This window comes from Fukomys damarensis, unplaced genomic scaffold (genome assembly GCF_012274545.1).
Source record: "Fukomys damarensis isolate Sample0158 unplaced genomic scaffold, DMR_v1.0_HiC HiC_scaffold_13, whole genome shotgun sequence".
Classification (NCBI taxonomy): domain Eukaryota; kingdom Metazoa; phylum Chordata; class Mammalia; order Rodentia; family Bathyergidae; genus Fukomys; species Fukomys damarensis.
Window position 1 is genome coordinate 30047224 of NW_022900925.1, and position 15980 is coordinate 30063203.

The following is a 15980-nucleotide window of genomic DNA, read 5'->3' on the forward strand; positions in this document are numbered from 1 at the left end:
AGAATGAGAAATTAGACTCATTCATAGGAAAATGGATACATATTGAGGATATACTCCTAAATGAAATAAATAGGTCACACATGTGTAAATACCAAATAATTTCTCTGGTGTGAACAAACTATAATAGTACATAAGATCCTAATAAGATAATGGACAATGTGAAATAGGAAGAAAAGGGCTAAAGGTGTAGGGGAAATGGGAAGGGGAGGGGAAAGGTAATAAGGGAAAAGAAAAAAATAGGAGAAAATGAAAAAATGACAATAAGGTGTTTGTAAATGGGAGGGGAGGAGGGGGTAAAGGGAGGGCAGGGACAAGGGGAAAAAAATGAGAACCAAGACCTGTCATGTAAAGGTACAAGATCCCAATAATAAATGTAACTGTACTGTATACCTAAAATGTACTAATAAACTCAATAATTAAAAAAAATTATAAAAATGTTCATTGTTCCCAGGATAATCTATAAATTCAGTAGTGGAAGATTTTTGGCAGAATTCATATGAACAAAATAAGAGGAAAGATTACTCAAAACAATGTTTTGAAACTACGACAGGGGCATGGGAGGCTAGAGAAATGATGGCCAAAGGAGAAATAAGCCCTGTGACACTTGATTGTTCCATCAGCGTTAGTAAGGAACTCCCCCTCTGATTGGATTAGCAAGGCTCTGAGTGGGGCTGAATGGATTTACTGAAAACAGAAGACCCACCCTGGGAATGAGTGACTCCAACCAATAGGCATGCAGCCTGGATAGAATAAAAAAGAAAGCCAAAGGAAGGCAACTTCTTTCTGTCTGCTCCACCGTGGGCGTTTTCTCCTAGGCTGTGCCCTGTGGCACACCACCCTGTCTTGGAGCCAGCTGACTATGGACTAAAACCTGTATAGATTGTGAGCCGAAATAAACCTGTCCTTTTTAAACTTTTGGGCATCAGGTATCTTGTCTCAGCAATAGCCTGACCTTTATACAACATGGTGACTAGTTAGTGACAATGTATTCTATTCTGCAAATTGCTAAGAGTAGATTTTAAGTGTTCTAATAAAAAATAATTATGAGAGATAATAGGTATGTTAATTAGCTTGATTAAACCACTTCATAAAGTATATATATTCTAAAACATCATGTGGCAATGATAAATATATAGGTTTTTGTCAATTAAAATGCATAAATACATACATAAAAGGAATAAGGTAGGAAACAAGGCTTTTCAAATAAAAGGACTTACAAAGCCAAAAAAAACCCACCAGGAGAGTCCTCAAAAATGTGCATGCAAATGTGGCAGTTTTATAAATGACAGAACTGGAGTGCCCAAAATCCATCACACTAAATACAAATTTATATTTTAGGAAATATTTTTAAAGACCATCTATCAAATTTATATATTTCTATTATTTGATTGTGTACCAATAATTCACACAAGTATAACTGGATCCAGAAGAAAATTTTAATATGGAAAGACTTATGAAAACAGGGAGTTAAAAATTTTATTCATTAAAATTTTTTGCAGCGAAATGATAGGATAGTCAACAGAAGACAACATTCTAGGACTGTATGGAAGAGATATAAGAGCTAACAGAGAAAAGAAGTTTCTGAGAAGGGAAAAAGTTTACCCATAAATTTTCTTTTAATACTTCTGTGGTATTGAGATTCTACTGAATATGTTTAAGTTTCCATTTTTACAAAAAGAAAAATAATTATAATCTTGAATAAAACCAAAACACCAACCAAAAGAAAGCCAGTATAACTCTAACATCAAGCTAAGATGAAAAGGCAAGAAACTTCTAGAGATAAAGAGATTTAGGGGGCCAGGGATTTAGCTCAGCAGTTTGGTGGCCTGCCTTGCAAGCACAAGGAAATCCCTGGTACCAAAAAAAAAAAAAAAAAAAATAAAAAAAAAAAAAAAAAAAAAAAAAAAAAAAAAAAAGAGAGAGAGAGAGATTTAGTATCTTATAAAGTTATAATAATTCAAAAATTATTTACCGCACCTAATCTGGTTTAGAAAAAAGAAATAAACAAGAGTAACTGACAATAATAGATATTGAAAATGAGTAAAGAAATAGAAAATTTGAGAACCTGATTAACAGACTGAATCTGACATATGGAAAACACTGTACTTAATACTTGCAGAATATACATGCTTTTCAACAGATGAGGAATATTTAATTGATTATAAGCTGGTTATATGGTCAAATAATTACTATAATATCATACAGAGTATCTAACTTCAGTAAAATCACACTAAATGTAAATATTCTAAAGGGAACAGTACAACTAGAAGTTGTTTAAAAATTAAACAAAAGATCAAAATATGGGTAAAAGAAATAACCACATGGAAATATTGTACACTAAGTAATGATTAAACTATGGCCTATAAAATTTATAGGTCCCATTAGCTTGTGAAAATTTGTTTGATAATACATTTTAAAAACAAAATTAAAGCCAGGTGTGGTGGCACATGCCTGTAATCCCAGCACTCTGGAGGCTGAGGCAGGAGGATTGCTGTAAATTCCAGACCAGGCTGGGCTACATAATGAGTTCCAGGGCAATCTCAACTGCATAGAGAGACCCTGTCTCAAAAAAACAAACAAAAAAAAGCAACCCCACAAAAAATTAAAAAATTAAAGATCTAAACAAATACATGTCAATTTTTGATAAATCGAGTATCTTGATAAAACAAAAATTTTTCTAAGAAGATACACATTAAGAAAAATTAAATAAAAGGACAAAATTTGAATAGGATAACACCATTCTATCAATTAAAAAGTTGGAAATGTCTCTTCTTCTAAAAGAATCTAGGCTGAGATTATGTGACACATGAACAGTTTTAAATCTCCAAAAAGCAGATAAAGCTTTTATTAAAATTTTTCTAGAAAAATGAAAATGATAAGAAAATTCAAGATGTATAATGAGCCAATAATTGTAGAAATTTATTTCTTCCTCAGTTTTGTTGCTCTATTCATCAGTGTTAAAAAATTAAAATTTTTAATTTCAATTCAAAAATTAAAAATTTTTTAAAAGATAAAAATGTAATTAATTTCAAATGTCTATCCAAAAAATTCCAAGAAAAATAAATGAAGAACAACTGAACAAGAGAGTCAGGTAAAATGGTATCATACAAAGTAAGCATGCCTAAAAATTGTTATCTTTCCCAATGAATTAAAAATGTAATGATAAAAATAAAAATCTCATTTTCCTCAAACAATGTGGTATACTTAGTCTTACAAAAATGGGAAAGGTGTATATGAAGCAAGTTACAGTTTTCTCTTTCCAAAACATAAGGAAAGTCTTAAATGGGGAAATGCCACATTCAGTTCCTTCCAAACCATTCTGTACATGCAATTTTAATTTAAAAAGTCGCATGGATTACTATTATCATGGAGAAGTAATTCTAAAGATCATCTACAATATTAAAACCAAGAAGTTACGAAAAAAATGAAGGCTTTAAGATGCTAGCTAGCCATGAATCTAGTACTGCAAAGCTATAGCAATTCAAATAATAATGCACGGGCGACAGAAATGTATCCTTGGAACACAGTGGTGGGTCTAGAAACATTCGTGTGCAGAGATGTACAGTATAAGGTAAAGTCTGCATTTCAAGTTAAAGGAAGTAGTGGGTAGTTAAATAAATGACAGCACAAGGAGGACAAGTGCTCATACAAGCACAAACAAGCATAAACTTGAGCTAATTAAATGTATAAGTCACAAATAATATAAATTAGGAATATAGATTGTTAAATAATGCAGTACCAGAAATCCATAATAAAAAGGATGGAAAGATTGGACAATACACGTGCCAAAGTTCTATAGAAGAAATGATTTATAAAGTTAGTAACCTTCAAAATCCCACTTTATATAAAATGTAGCAACAATTTATGTTATTAAAAAATTTTAGGAGCAGGGGGTTGTGGCTCATACTTGGAAAGAAACAGGGTGTAGGTCACCATGGTCCTGGCAATAGAGCTCTCTAATATTCTTTCATGAGAATGGTTCATGTCATAATATTTCAAAGGCTATATTCTTACAAGTACTTTTCTGTATGTACCTTACAGTGAGTTAAAACACATTAGAATGGACACACACAGAGCACTTTTCTGCCATAGTCTGTATTCTTCCATATAGCAAACTGCTAATATTAGTGATTTTAGGACAGGGAGTAGAACAAGGGAGCTAAGAAGAGTGAAGTCTGAAAATAATCAAAATTAACTCTTACTTTTGGGTTTAACTGTACTTTATATATTTAACCATGGAACATGTAGTATTTGTATGTTTTTTTTTTAAAGCAGTGAAAAATGAAAAAAGGGCGATATACATGACCCCTACCATTCAAGCCTTGTGACTTATGTATGATTCAGACAATGCAATCAGACATACTCTACCTGTGAACCTAACACACTGGAAATTTCTTGTGCGCCAACGTTTATTTCATCCAACTGCAAGCAAAACAAATTTCTGGCAACCTGGACAAAATCTAAAACGAACACATTTCAGTAAGAACACAACATTTAACCTCATCTCAGTAAATTCTTTTTCTATATGATGTTGCAGCTATGTGCTACTGATGCTTCAAATTTAACTTACACGAATTACCTTAGAATAATATTGACTCAAGGGACAGGCCAATCTGAGCTTGAATGTGAAGAGGTAAATGGGTTTTATCTTTATCGCAGTTAACTCTGCTAGGGTTAATAATGCAATTAGGATAATGATGAGGCAAACACATAGAAACACTTAATTCTCCAACTTTTGTACTAGAAGTAGAGCTTTTTCGGAAACAGGACAATATTATGACGTGTGGCTCTTCTGGCTGAAAGAACCTGAGGTTTACTCGTAATAGCAGCAGCTAATGTTTAAGAAGGAGCCGCTGCATGGCAGGTAAGGTGCTTAGCGATTTCATCCTAACAGTAATTTTCTGAGCAAGGTCCTTTGTTCCTTTCCATTTCACAGATGAATGTAGAACTGTGTCAGGCCAGCCAAAGCCACTGCTGCTAAAGCAGCAGAGCAGACCTTGAGCATCTGTAGCTGTTACAAGAGTGACCCATTCCTCTTTGTATCCTCAAGTTTTTTTAATTTCCAAGGATGCTTTCAAATTTTCTCTGATTGTTCTATTTTACAACATCCTGTTGTTATTTCATGAATGCATTATCTTGATTTATCTTTTTAAAGATGGTAACGATAGCTTTTCTGAAGTTCTCTTCGCTTCTTTATCATTGAGGTATTTTTTATTTTCGGTATGTCTGGTACTTGTGGGGTCTACAATTTATGCTGGAAGATTTCCTGAAGTGTCTGGTAACCCATGGCTATGAGTTTACATTTAAGACCCAGGCACTGAAAAAGTTAGTTGGAAATTCTGCGCGTATAACTTGCCTTATGCAACGGCAGGTTAAATGATAGAGCAGTCAGGCAGGCCAGCTGACATTTTGTTCTCTAGAAAGAATCCTACACCCTCCAGCCTGTGATCATAGATATGGCTGCAGATTTCACTGAGCAGTATGGGTGTGTGTGATGAATAATGACTCACTGTATACTCCCCCGAACTCTCTCACTGAGAGCAACTGTACATCCATAATCTTTCTGGTTTAATTCCTAAGGAAGGAAAGAGACTTCTCTTCCCCCAGAAGGTGTAAGGTAGTGGTAGGTGCTGGACTGCCTGAGAGGGGCAGAGAACGACAGCTTGTACAATTCTCCTTAGAAACAGTGCTGAAAGTTGTTTCACATCATATGTGCTGCCTAAGTCCAGACTCTAGAAATACCTGATGCTTTCAGATCCCAAGGGTCACACCAGCTTGATCCCTACTGCAATTTTCCTAAGTCATTAGACACTTGGGCTTTACTTGCCTCTGTTCACTAACTCATTCACTGAGTTTTCATTTGCTTTCTGCCTTTAAATATGTTTTGATTATTCAGGTGTTCTGTTTCTTGCTCTTACCATTTTGACATGATTTTCAAGAGGGGGTAGTGAGTTTTCCACTCACTACCAAACTAAAAGGTGAAGTTTTAAAAAATATTACAGAGGGTATAAAAACGATATATTTACCACATAAGAAAAAATGCAATACTGAAAGCTGCAAAGTTAGAAAAAATTGTTCCACTCAAATATTATTTGAGACAGAACAAACAGATGTGCAAAATATCTTTACAAAAGGATTTCTCAATATGCATTTTTCTTTTTTTTTTTGGTACCGGGGATCGAACATTGGGCCCTTGCACTTGTGAAGCAGGTGGCAGAACCACTGAGCCAAACTCCCAGCCCAGATTTACCAATATGTACCAGAAATCCATTATGGGGATTTATCTTAAGAAAAACAATGAAACAGCCTCATTGAAAAAAAATAGAGATTTATAAATTAATAAATACGACAATCAACATAGATTTGTAATATGGGCTACTGAGAAAGGACCAAAATTGCTGTCAAAAGGCTAAATATTAGTTTAAGTGGCACAGTATTGCTATCTCTAAGAAAAATTATACAGCACTACATTAATCTTTATATTAGCTGAAAAAGGAATTAGAAGTAATCTCACAGCAGTGTGAGTAGGACTTCGGTGTTTTATACTTTCTATTACTAAAGCGATGCTTGTGCAATAAATAAATAAAAAGAATGTGCTACAATGATAATGCTTTAGAGCTGAAAGTTTCTACTGAAGTGGTCCTTTCTGCTGACCCAGGCAGGCTAGTACCTCCAGCTGAGCTTTCCGAGTGCTAATTAGGAACTTGAAGTATATGTGGTTTAACTTTTCGTTTTTCCTTCTAAAAAACAGGCACTCTTAAGAAAATGGGTCACAATAAATCTCCAAGTTTCTGTGACAACTCGACCTGATGAACCTGGTAGTACCTCCAAAAGACACTGTCCCCTTTGAGTCTGCTTGTACTTGCTGTCTCAGGGCTTGGTGCTGGTCCTCTGTGGGCTGAATACCAAGGTATCTTAGAGCCTGGAAGGAAAAGGGCTCTCATGAGAATCATCAAAGAATAAACAGGGAAGGGTGAAGGGGGTGAAGGGAGGGCAGGGGTGTGGGAAAAAAACAAGAACCAAGATATATCATGTAAAGGTACAAGGCCCCAGTGATAAATGTAACTATACTGTTTGCTTTAAATGGACCAATAAACTTAATGGGGGAAAAATCGTCAAAGAGTAAAATTTTTTCCCAGTGGGGAAAATATCAGCATTAGGGATAGTAACCAGAATCAGATGCCCAAAGAGAATCCACTGACTGCTTATTGATTAAGTAACTAATAGAGATTAGTTTCATGATTCCATCACCATCTCAATTTTTTTTTCAAGGATATTACTTTGGCTAGTGCTTAGCTCCAGAACCAAAAGTCAAACTGTTTCTTAGTTTACATGATTTGGTGAAGAAGAAGAAGAAAAAAAAGAGAGAGTCCTACTAAAGTCAGACTTATGAGTGACACTCCAAAACATGAATAGTTTTGGGTTATTACTCAACCTTTGAAAGCAAAACTGAAATTGGCAGGAACTGATTTAAATGAATATTTTAATTTGGGGCTTATATCGGGGGTAGGCTTACACAAACAGTAAAGGAATAAGCTTTCTCAAGCCCCTACTTCTCTTTGACGGGCTTTCCTGTTATGGGTAAAGTACCCATTTGTGAATAAAAATTCTGAGACTGCTAGCTGAGTTCCACTGTTCACTCCTTGTTGCAGAACCAACCAGTTTTCAGCTAGGGACACTGCCATTCCAGGAAGCCTATTTTCAAAAGCAGAGGTAGGCACACCTATTACTCCCTTTTCTTTCTATCTTTGGCTGAAGGAAGAAGGAGAAGGAGTCAGAGAAGAGGAGGAGAAGGAGAAAGAAAAAAATATATAGCTGGACTGTGAGCTGGCATCTTGACTCATGACACACCTCGATAAAGATGGTGAAACAGAGACTATCTTTCTGCCCCACAGACTGGAATAAGGGTCCTTGAATTTAGCCTTGATGCTAGCCCTGGACTGCTTTTTTTTTTTTTAGGCTTCTTTTTATGTAAGAAATAAACTTCTAATGGAAACAAGTATGATTGTAGGTTCTCTAGCCAGAGATAGTAAAACTTAATGCACAGGACCTGACTGGATGCCCTATTATTGGATTCTGATAAGAATATACACAGTATCAATCAATCATAGCAGAACTCAGAGGTAGGCAGAGTTATCCCTTACTGCTAATTATCCCTCACAGTTTTCCTCTCTGTTGAGAATATGTCTAGTCTTTTACCATTTCATTCCCCAAATATTTATTTGGAATTTCCTGTTGGTCAGGTACAAATCTATGTACAAGGGAGAGACAAATGACATAGAGTTCCTACACTTGGAGAGTGTCTATTGTCTGTAGTGGGAGAATAACATTAAATAATTACAGTAATTAAATATGTAATTTAATACAAATATGTACAAGGTATAGAACGGCAAAAAAAAAACCCAACTGTTTAATGTAAAAGCAGTATATAATTTGGGCATAGTGAAAAGAAGAGACAGGAGAAAAGAATATAAGGAAACATTCTTTCCAGTTTCTTAAGCTTAGCATCATCTGCGTGCTCTGTCAAAGTTCAAGAGTATTTACCTTGTATAACATGGCATAATGATTTTTAGCTTCTGTGTGTGTGTTTTTTCCCGATAAAAATGGCCCAAATATAAAAAATAGAATAATACGATGAATATCCATTTATTTACTATTATTATAGGCACCCGAGTTAGATAGAAAAAATTATACAGTCAGAGAGGGACTGGGGCTCAAGGAAGTCAGCAGAAAATAAAGACCTCAGAATTGCGGCTGGAGGTGCATCTGAAGAAGGCCAGGCCTCAAGATAAAGACGTGATGGCCAGGCCTACACGCTTCCCCCAAGGAATAAACAATAACTTGAGATTATACTGTAATTAGCACCACCTGGTCCTGGAAGTCCAGTTAGTCATCAGTTGCCCAGGTGGGTGACCAGAGCATCTGGATGATGTCATCCCTTCCCCAAAATGCCTTTATTTTTTCCATGTAACCTTGCTGTGTGCCTTGCTTCCCTACTGGATCAATGTTAGCTAAGCAGCTATCCTTGTAATCCTGTAAGCTGAATGTAGTTTGACCCATGTTGCACCTGCATTTGACGTTGCTGTATGAATTACCCCTGAGACAAAGGGCCTCAATTCTTAACCTCCACTGTCCCTTGGAAATCATTCTTAGATATTTGGGGGACACAGACCTGACAGGTCTGACGTCTAGCAGGTTGGGAATTATACCTCTCCTATATCACTATCATCAAATAAACATTGATATTTGCTTAAATTTTATATATAGTTTAAAAAACAATAAAACTACAGGTTTAGTTGAAAGCTTTCTCTATTATTCTTTAGCAACAAACAATATCCTCAGGGTGGTGTATCCCTCCTGTCTGGAATTTGATGTTACCCTCAAGAAGATGCTAATCCTGTGCATTTAAAATTTTACATAAACAGAATAATATAAAAGGATAACTCTTTTACTTCCAGTTTATGATTTTATAATGGCTTGATATTATCTGCAAAACTAGTTCATTTATTTTAACTATCAATGACACCTGATTACATGGATATATTATAACTTGTTTACTATGTTCTGATTGATGGGCTTTTATAATTACTCCAATCATTTTTTTTAAATCACAAAATATTACATATGTCTTCTTTTAAAATTGTATGAAGACTTTTTGATTTCTGTATAGTACAGTATATCCTTTAAAAAGGAAGGGTTGAGTCACAGGTGATATACACTGTGAACTTATTAGACATTTTAGATTTTTCTCTAAATTGACTGTACCAACCTATGCATGCCAGTAGTACATAAACATTCCTATTTTCCTATATTCTTAACAGGATTCTTTACATTAATTTTTTATCAAATGGTAAATGTGAATTAGTATGTTGTTAAACCGAGTTATAAGTGAGATTAAACATCTTTTACATTTATTAGCAGTGCTTTTGACTCACGAGTCATACAGAAATCTGTTTTACATTTTCATACAAAGAGTTTTAAAGATGTATCTTTTATTACTGATAACAATTTGGAGGTATGGGGCTGGGGATTTAGCTCAGTGGTTCCACCACCTGTCTCTCAAGTGCAAGGACCTGAGTTCAATCCCTGGTACCAGAAAAAAAAAAAATTGTGGAGGCAATGTTCTAATATTGACAACCAAAATTGTTTCTTGATAGTGCCAAATGTCCCAAGGGAAAAAAAACACCATTCTAGTCCTTAAAAACCACTACACTAGAGACAAACACTATTAACAACTTGGTATGCAATATTCCAGATGTTTCGACAAATATGTCTTTATGTAAATTTATGTTATATTAATTTTTGTACATACGAAGATTCCCTATAGTTCTCTATGTTTGAAAATTATCAATATATCACAACTTTATATCCTGTAAAATTTTAGATTTATTGTAGGCTTTATTTTTATTTTTAAAAAATTTTTAATTTTCTTGGTTTTTTTGAGATAAGGTCTTATCTTACTATGCAGTTGAGACTGACCTGGAACTCACTATGTAGCTCAGGCTGGTCTCAAACTCACAGGGATCCTCTTGCCTCTGCCTTCTGAGTGCTGGGATTATAAACATACGCCACCCTTTATAAATTTAGTGGGCACCTGACTATTTTATCCTTTAGGACTCAGTGATCCTATGCTTTTTAAAAAATTGAGCAAATGAACCGAGTATCACTTCATTGCACTTATTGATGTTATACACAAAGCCTAATATACTTTGTCCTAATTTATTCAATGTTTCCACTGATTCTAGATTGTAAAATAGCATATATTTCTTCTTTCCAAAGAGAAAGAAACTGATTAATGTGCATGTCAATTTAGTTACAAAAGGTTTTATTTCCATGTGGGACTACTGAACCCTAGGATCTGCCAAATTGAAGCAGTAATTAAATAATTTAAACCCTAACTGCCATTCACTTAACTGTAAATAAGTAGCTTCAGGAAACTAATGACTCCAGTACTTGTCATTGCCTTAGAAAGAAAAATGAAAATTTAAGGGATTTACCATTTCCAGTTTGTCTGCCTTAAGGCGAACAGAAGGATTTAGGGAAATCTTTCCTTGTGGTCCATAATTATCAGTCCAAGCAGGAGCAATATCTAAGAGACAACAGGGTGCACATTAATTGGAGGCTTAATTGGAATAGAACTTTTCATTTGACAGGATGTGTTCTGGACTCCTGCTGTTCAAAAGTAATTCTGGTTAATCAGTTGGCAGTTTTCACTTTTGTTTTCATGTTTTTTTTTTCCCTGTAGGTTTAATATGCACCACATGAATCAGTTTTACTTGAGCCCTCAAAGATATAATATAAAAAGAGTATCCAATTATGCACTGCGGAGTCTCATGGGAATAGTGACTTAAAAGACAAACATATTCCCCCGCTATGACCATCATCACAACTTACTCGTTGTAAGATAAGATTTTGTTCAAAAAAAAAAAAAAGTTGTATCAAAGATCCAAAAAGATCATGGTATCTCTGATTGGTAAAAGTGGTTCTGTTATGTGAATTCTGGAAGTGCACTGGAAAAAAAAAACATAAATGAAAGTCATCTTACATTTGTAGATAAAGTATGATCTAGACACAGAACTTTTTGAGCTAAAAACCCTGTCTTGGGGTTATACCTCACGTAACAAACACAGACTTAGAGGAGAAGAGAGTAATACACCCCTTGCCTATTTTCCTATACCTTTTCAATATGCCCTAATTATGTGACTACACCCTTTGTCCTTGGTGCAGAAATAAGAAATCACGTGCCACAAGAGGCTAGAACTTGAAAAAAACTACTTGTTTCCATATGCCAGAGTGCATGAAACAAATATCTATAATTTATATCAACCCTTACCATCTAAACAGTCATTATTTTAAATACACTTTTAAATGGTATTTTACTAGTTCTACATGGAAAGAAGAGGAAGAGAAAAAAACTTTTTAAAATGTCACATCTTTATGCAGTGTTTTAATTTTTTTTACTTCTCAGAGCATCTGTCTCTAAGTACAAAATGATTTGCATTCTCTTTCTTAAGAACATAAGAAGTGCATATGAAAATAAATAGTCTTCCTCTAAACCTTTAACACATCCTCAACATTCTATGTAAAATCTTTAATATAGCTTATAGGTGTCAAGATTATAAAAAATGGTTACTGACTTTTAGCTCCAAATGGAATTAAACCTTGAGAAAGATTGGTTTTAGTGTAACAGAATCTTTATAATTCTGATAAAAACAAGAAAGTCTCCTCTGTTATCCTGACATCTGATTGTTGGCCATGGGGTAAAAAATATTTTTCCTCTTAAAACCAATTCTATAGAAAGACCTAAAGCTTGGCATAAAAGATTCCTGAAATGGTATGAAAGACCAAACCACAGATAAGTCAACTTTATTTCTCATCTTTTGAGACTTGGCTTCCAGGGTTGGAGTTTGCCCTGCAATTAATAGACCCTAACACTAGGGGGACACTTGAGTTAAGGCCTGGGACCAAGATGGAGCTTGAATCACTCAACTTCCCATGAGTGGAAGAGATGTAGAAAACACAGGGGCAAGAGAAAAAGAGGAGAAAGACAGGGAGAGTCAAGGACACACTGAGATGACATTGTTCTCGCATTTTCCTGTGTTTGAGCACAAAAATTTGCTATTTCTAACAGTGGAAGTAACAAAGAATTAGCTCCTATGTGTGTTTATTTCTAGCCATGGAATGAACTAATTACTGTACATATATATTAAACTTCACCATCACCACACTAACATAGGCGTTACTACTCTCATTCCAAAGACCAAGGCTGGCAAAGGTTCAGAAACTGGCCCAGTACCACACAGCTAGCACATGACAATGTCCGTATTCTAATCTCTTATGCCTTGCACAAACAGATGTTCTTCTGTGTCAACATCTTTCATTATCATTTTCTCCTTGGGAAAGTGGGAAGAATAAAACTGACTACCTATGGGAGCTGTCAAGGTAAAAATCAATAAAATCACAGAAAAATATTACAAAAATAGAAAGTATTGTTAATATTCACAAAGATGCTGTGCTAATCGGTGATTTAATATAAAACTATATTAACTTCCCATTGAACAGCATGTATCATGGCTTAACAAAATCTTGTGTTTTTTTTTTTTGTTTTTGTTTTGAGACAGGGTCTCACTATGTAGTGGAGACTGACCTGGAGCTCACTATGTAGCCCAGGCTGGTCTCGAACTCACAGCGATCCTCCTGCCTCAGTCTCCTGAGTGCTGGGATTACAGGTGTACGTCACCATGCCTTTTTTTTTTTTTTTTTTTTTTTTTTTTTTTTATTTTTCAACCTACTTTCATTGAAATCTTTACTTCTGAATTCAAACCTTAAGAGGGTCTTGCATGAGACCACTAAGCACTGGCAACTGAGAGGAGCTTAGCCTGAAAACCCCCTCGAACAGACACTTCTGCTCATCCGCTAGTGGTGTCTCTCTATCCATCTCCAGCCCCTCATCTGCTCCTCTCCAGCCAGGTGAGATGTTTCAAAGTACAGCTTTTAGATTTTCTGTTCCTAGTCCTCATTTTAGAAACAGAAGAAAGGAAGGGGATGTATATAAGGGAGGGATCAATGCCATTTGTTTAATTCCATGAGCCCTTGAAGGACATTTTTCCTCATCAGTATTTTGTTTCAAAAGACTTGATGCAGAAGAATGATGAAGGCTCGTGCTATTGTTAAGGTAATGACCGTATTGCTTCTTCCCTTGGGAATGACTTCAGCATACTTTTAGCTCACAAACTCTTGCGTTATTCAATTTATGGCAAGAGTAAACAACTCTAACATATATTGGGATAGTTTTAAAAATATCCAGGTATTATGCTTATTTTTTAAATTCTACCAATTTTATCCTTTGCAATGATTTTGAGATATGAACAGAGTTAGAATACCTCCTGAATTTTTGTTGGGTTAATATTAAAACTTGTTCATAGTTTTTTTTTTTTTTGAGCCTTTATGCTGAGCTACCTACTTCCCTGGCTCTTTTTTATTATTTTTTATTTTAAGCAGGTTTTCCCTAAATCACTCCACTGCCTAGTCTGGCCTTGAACTTGTAATCCTCCTTCCTTAGGTACCCAGAGTGCTGGGATTACACGCATATACCACCATGTCCAGCTGCCATGAGATTTTTCTAAATTGATTTCTGTACATTATGACAAATCCTTTACCGTGTACTAATTTGGGGGTTGAAGAGAGGATACAACATTCAATCGAGTGTTAAAAGCTTTCACTTCTACTCTAGAAATCTCCCCTAAAGTATTATCTCAGCTGCACGCTAGTTTAAGGCTCTACAATATTGATAGTAACAGGGACATGTGCTGAGCACCTACTGTCTACCAATTACAGTGCCAAGTACTTGACATGCACAATCTTGTTTAACCCTTCCGACAACCCCAGGAGGCAGCCACATTATGGTTACAGAACCAGTAAGTGGGGAGCAAGCATTTGAATGTCAAAGTTTGCGTTCTGAACCTATAGTAGCCACTGTACCCTCCCTCCATCGTTAACTAGACTGCTATTCCTTCCCTTAGCCCACTGTTAATGTCTGAATTATTCATGCAAAGGTGTTATAAAATCCATCTATCCATATATATAAAATAATATATAAGGTGTTTAATAATTTGAATAATGAAACATTTTAACCCTGTGATTGATTTCATAATATGCTATTAAGTACCTGATAGAAAAATCCTAAGCTCTTTATCATTTCTGCAATACCAAGTCTTCTACACACGTGATATACTTAACAAACACTCCCTGAATAAATAAATGGCTAAAAGAGGGACTGAGTAGTTTCATTACTTTAAAAACTGAAAACATTACAAAATGTTCTATAACTAATGTTTTATGATAAAAATCAAGGAATAAAGGGCCATGGCCTCTAGCAACTTTGATGCCACATCTCTTCCAACTGTTGGCTTCATTCACCTTTTTCTTCTCACATGGGTTCCCAGTTGGGAGTAAAACAGAAATTATCAAGAAACTGAGTATTGGGCTGGGGATTTAGCTCAGTGGTTCCACCGCCTGCCTCACAGGTGCAAGGTCCCGAGTTTGATCCCAGAGAACAACAACAACAAAAAAAAACAAAAACAAACAAACAAACAAACAAAAAAACCCCACAAAACTGAGTATTAAAGGCTGTTTAACAAAGTTTCTAAGAGTCAACAGATCTCGCTAGACTAAAAGGCCCATCATTTTGGTTACAAAGGACTGTTGACCCATTGGTAAATACTGTCTCAAATCAGAGGGAATTGCTATGGAACTAGCACAATCTCCTGTAAAGTCAGGTGGGTTTTTGCGGGGATGGTGGTTTTGCAGTTTGGGTATGTGTCTGAAGCATGTGTTCTACTCCTGGGATATTCGTCCGGCCCATGCCTGGCAACTGTTCAGTTTAACTAACTCCTTCTATTTTGAAATTATCATCTAGACAACGCTATTAAAAATTAAATTATATGGGTAGCAACTTGCACTATAATTTAGCAATATATAATTAGCTTGTTGTTTATGTTAGTTTTTTAACTGCTATTTTGTTAAACTTATGGTAAATAATTTCAGGAAAGGATATTTTTCCTTTATATTCGACCCAATCGGCATTTTATACCTTGATAATAATCCTTTTTTATGGGCAGCTTAGACATTTTTTTGCTTTATTGTTTTAAAAAGTCAGTAAACCATTTCTGAATAAACAAAAAACCAATAATATCGAATTCACAGTATTGATGCCTTTTCTAACTTACATCCATATGATTTCTTCCAAAATAAATAAACAAAACAATTCTTTTCTTAAGCTGCGCGGCCTTTTATAATGTGTTTTTTGAAAGGTACAGTCAATATGCCCCATTAGTATGTCATTAACAGGTCAAGGCAACCTAATCTAGATTTACAGGCGTTTTTATTGTTTGGTCTCAACAGTTCATTAAATAAGATAGTTTCGGAGATACTTATGATAATGTACCGTTTAAAATGTCAACCCTTTGTTCAAGGAAATT

General features: G+C 35.2%; 1 protein-coding gene across 4 annotated transcripts in view; it reads right to left on the reverse strand.

The window, feature by feature from the left end:
- The window catches only part of Stxbp4 (syntaxin binding protein 4), a 166621-nt gene that overhangs the window by 112326 nt on the left and 38315 nt on the right, over positions 1-15980 (reverse strand). For all 4 annotated transcript variants that reach the window (XM_010620205.3, XM_010620204.3, XM_010620203.2 and 1 more), the window contains exons 8-10: positions 10998-11089; positions 6826-6922; positions 4369-4460 (exon numbers count right to left, since the gene is read on the reverse strand). In XM_010620205.3, coding sequence (XP_010618507.1) covers positions 4369-4460; positions 6826-6922; positions 10998-11089 — 281 coding nt within the window. The remainder of the gene's footprint in view (positions 1-4368; positions 4461-6825; positions 6923-10997; positions 11090-15980) is intronic.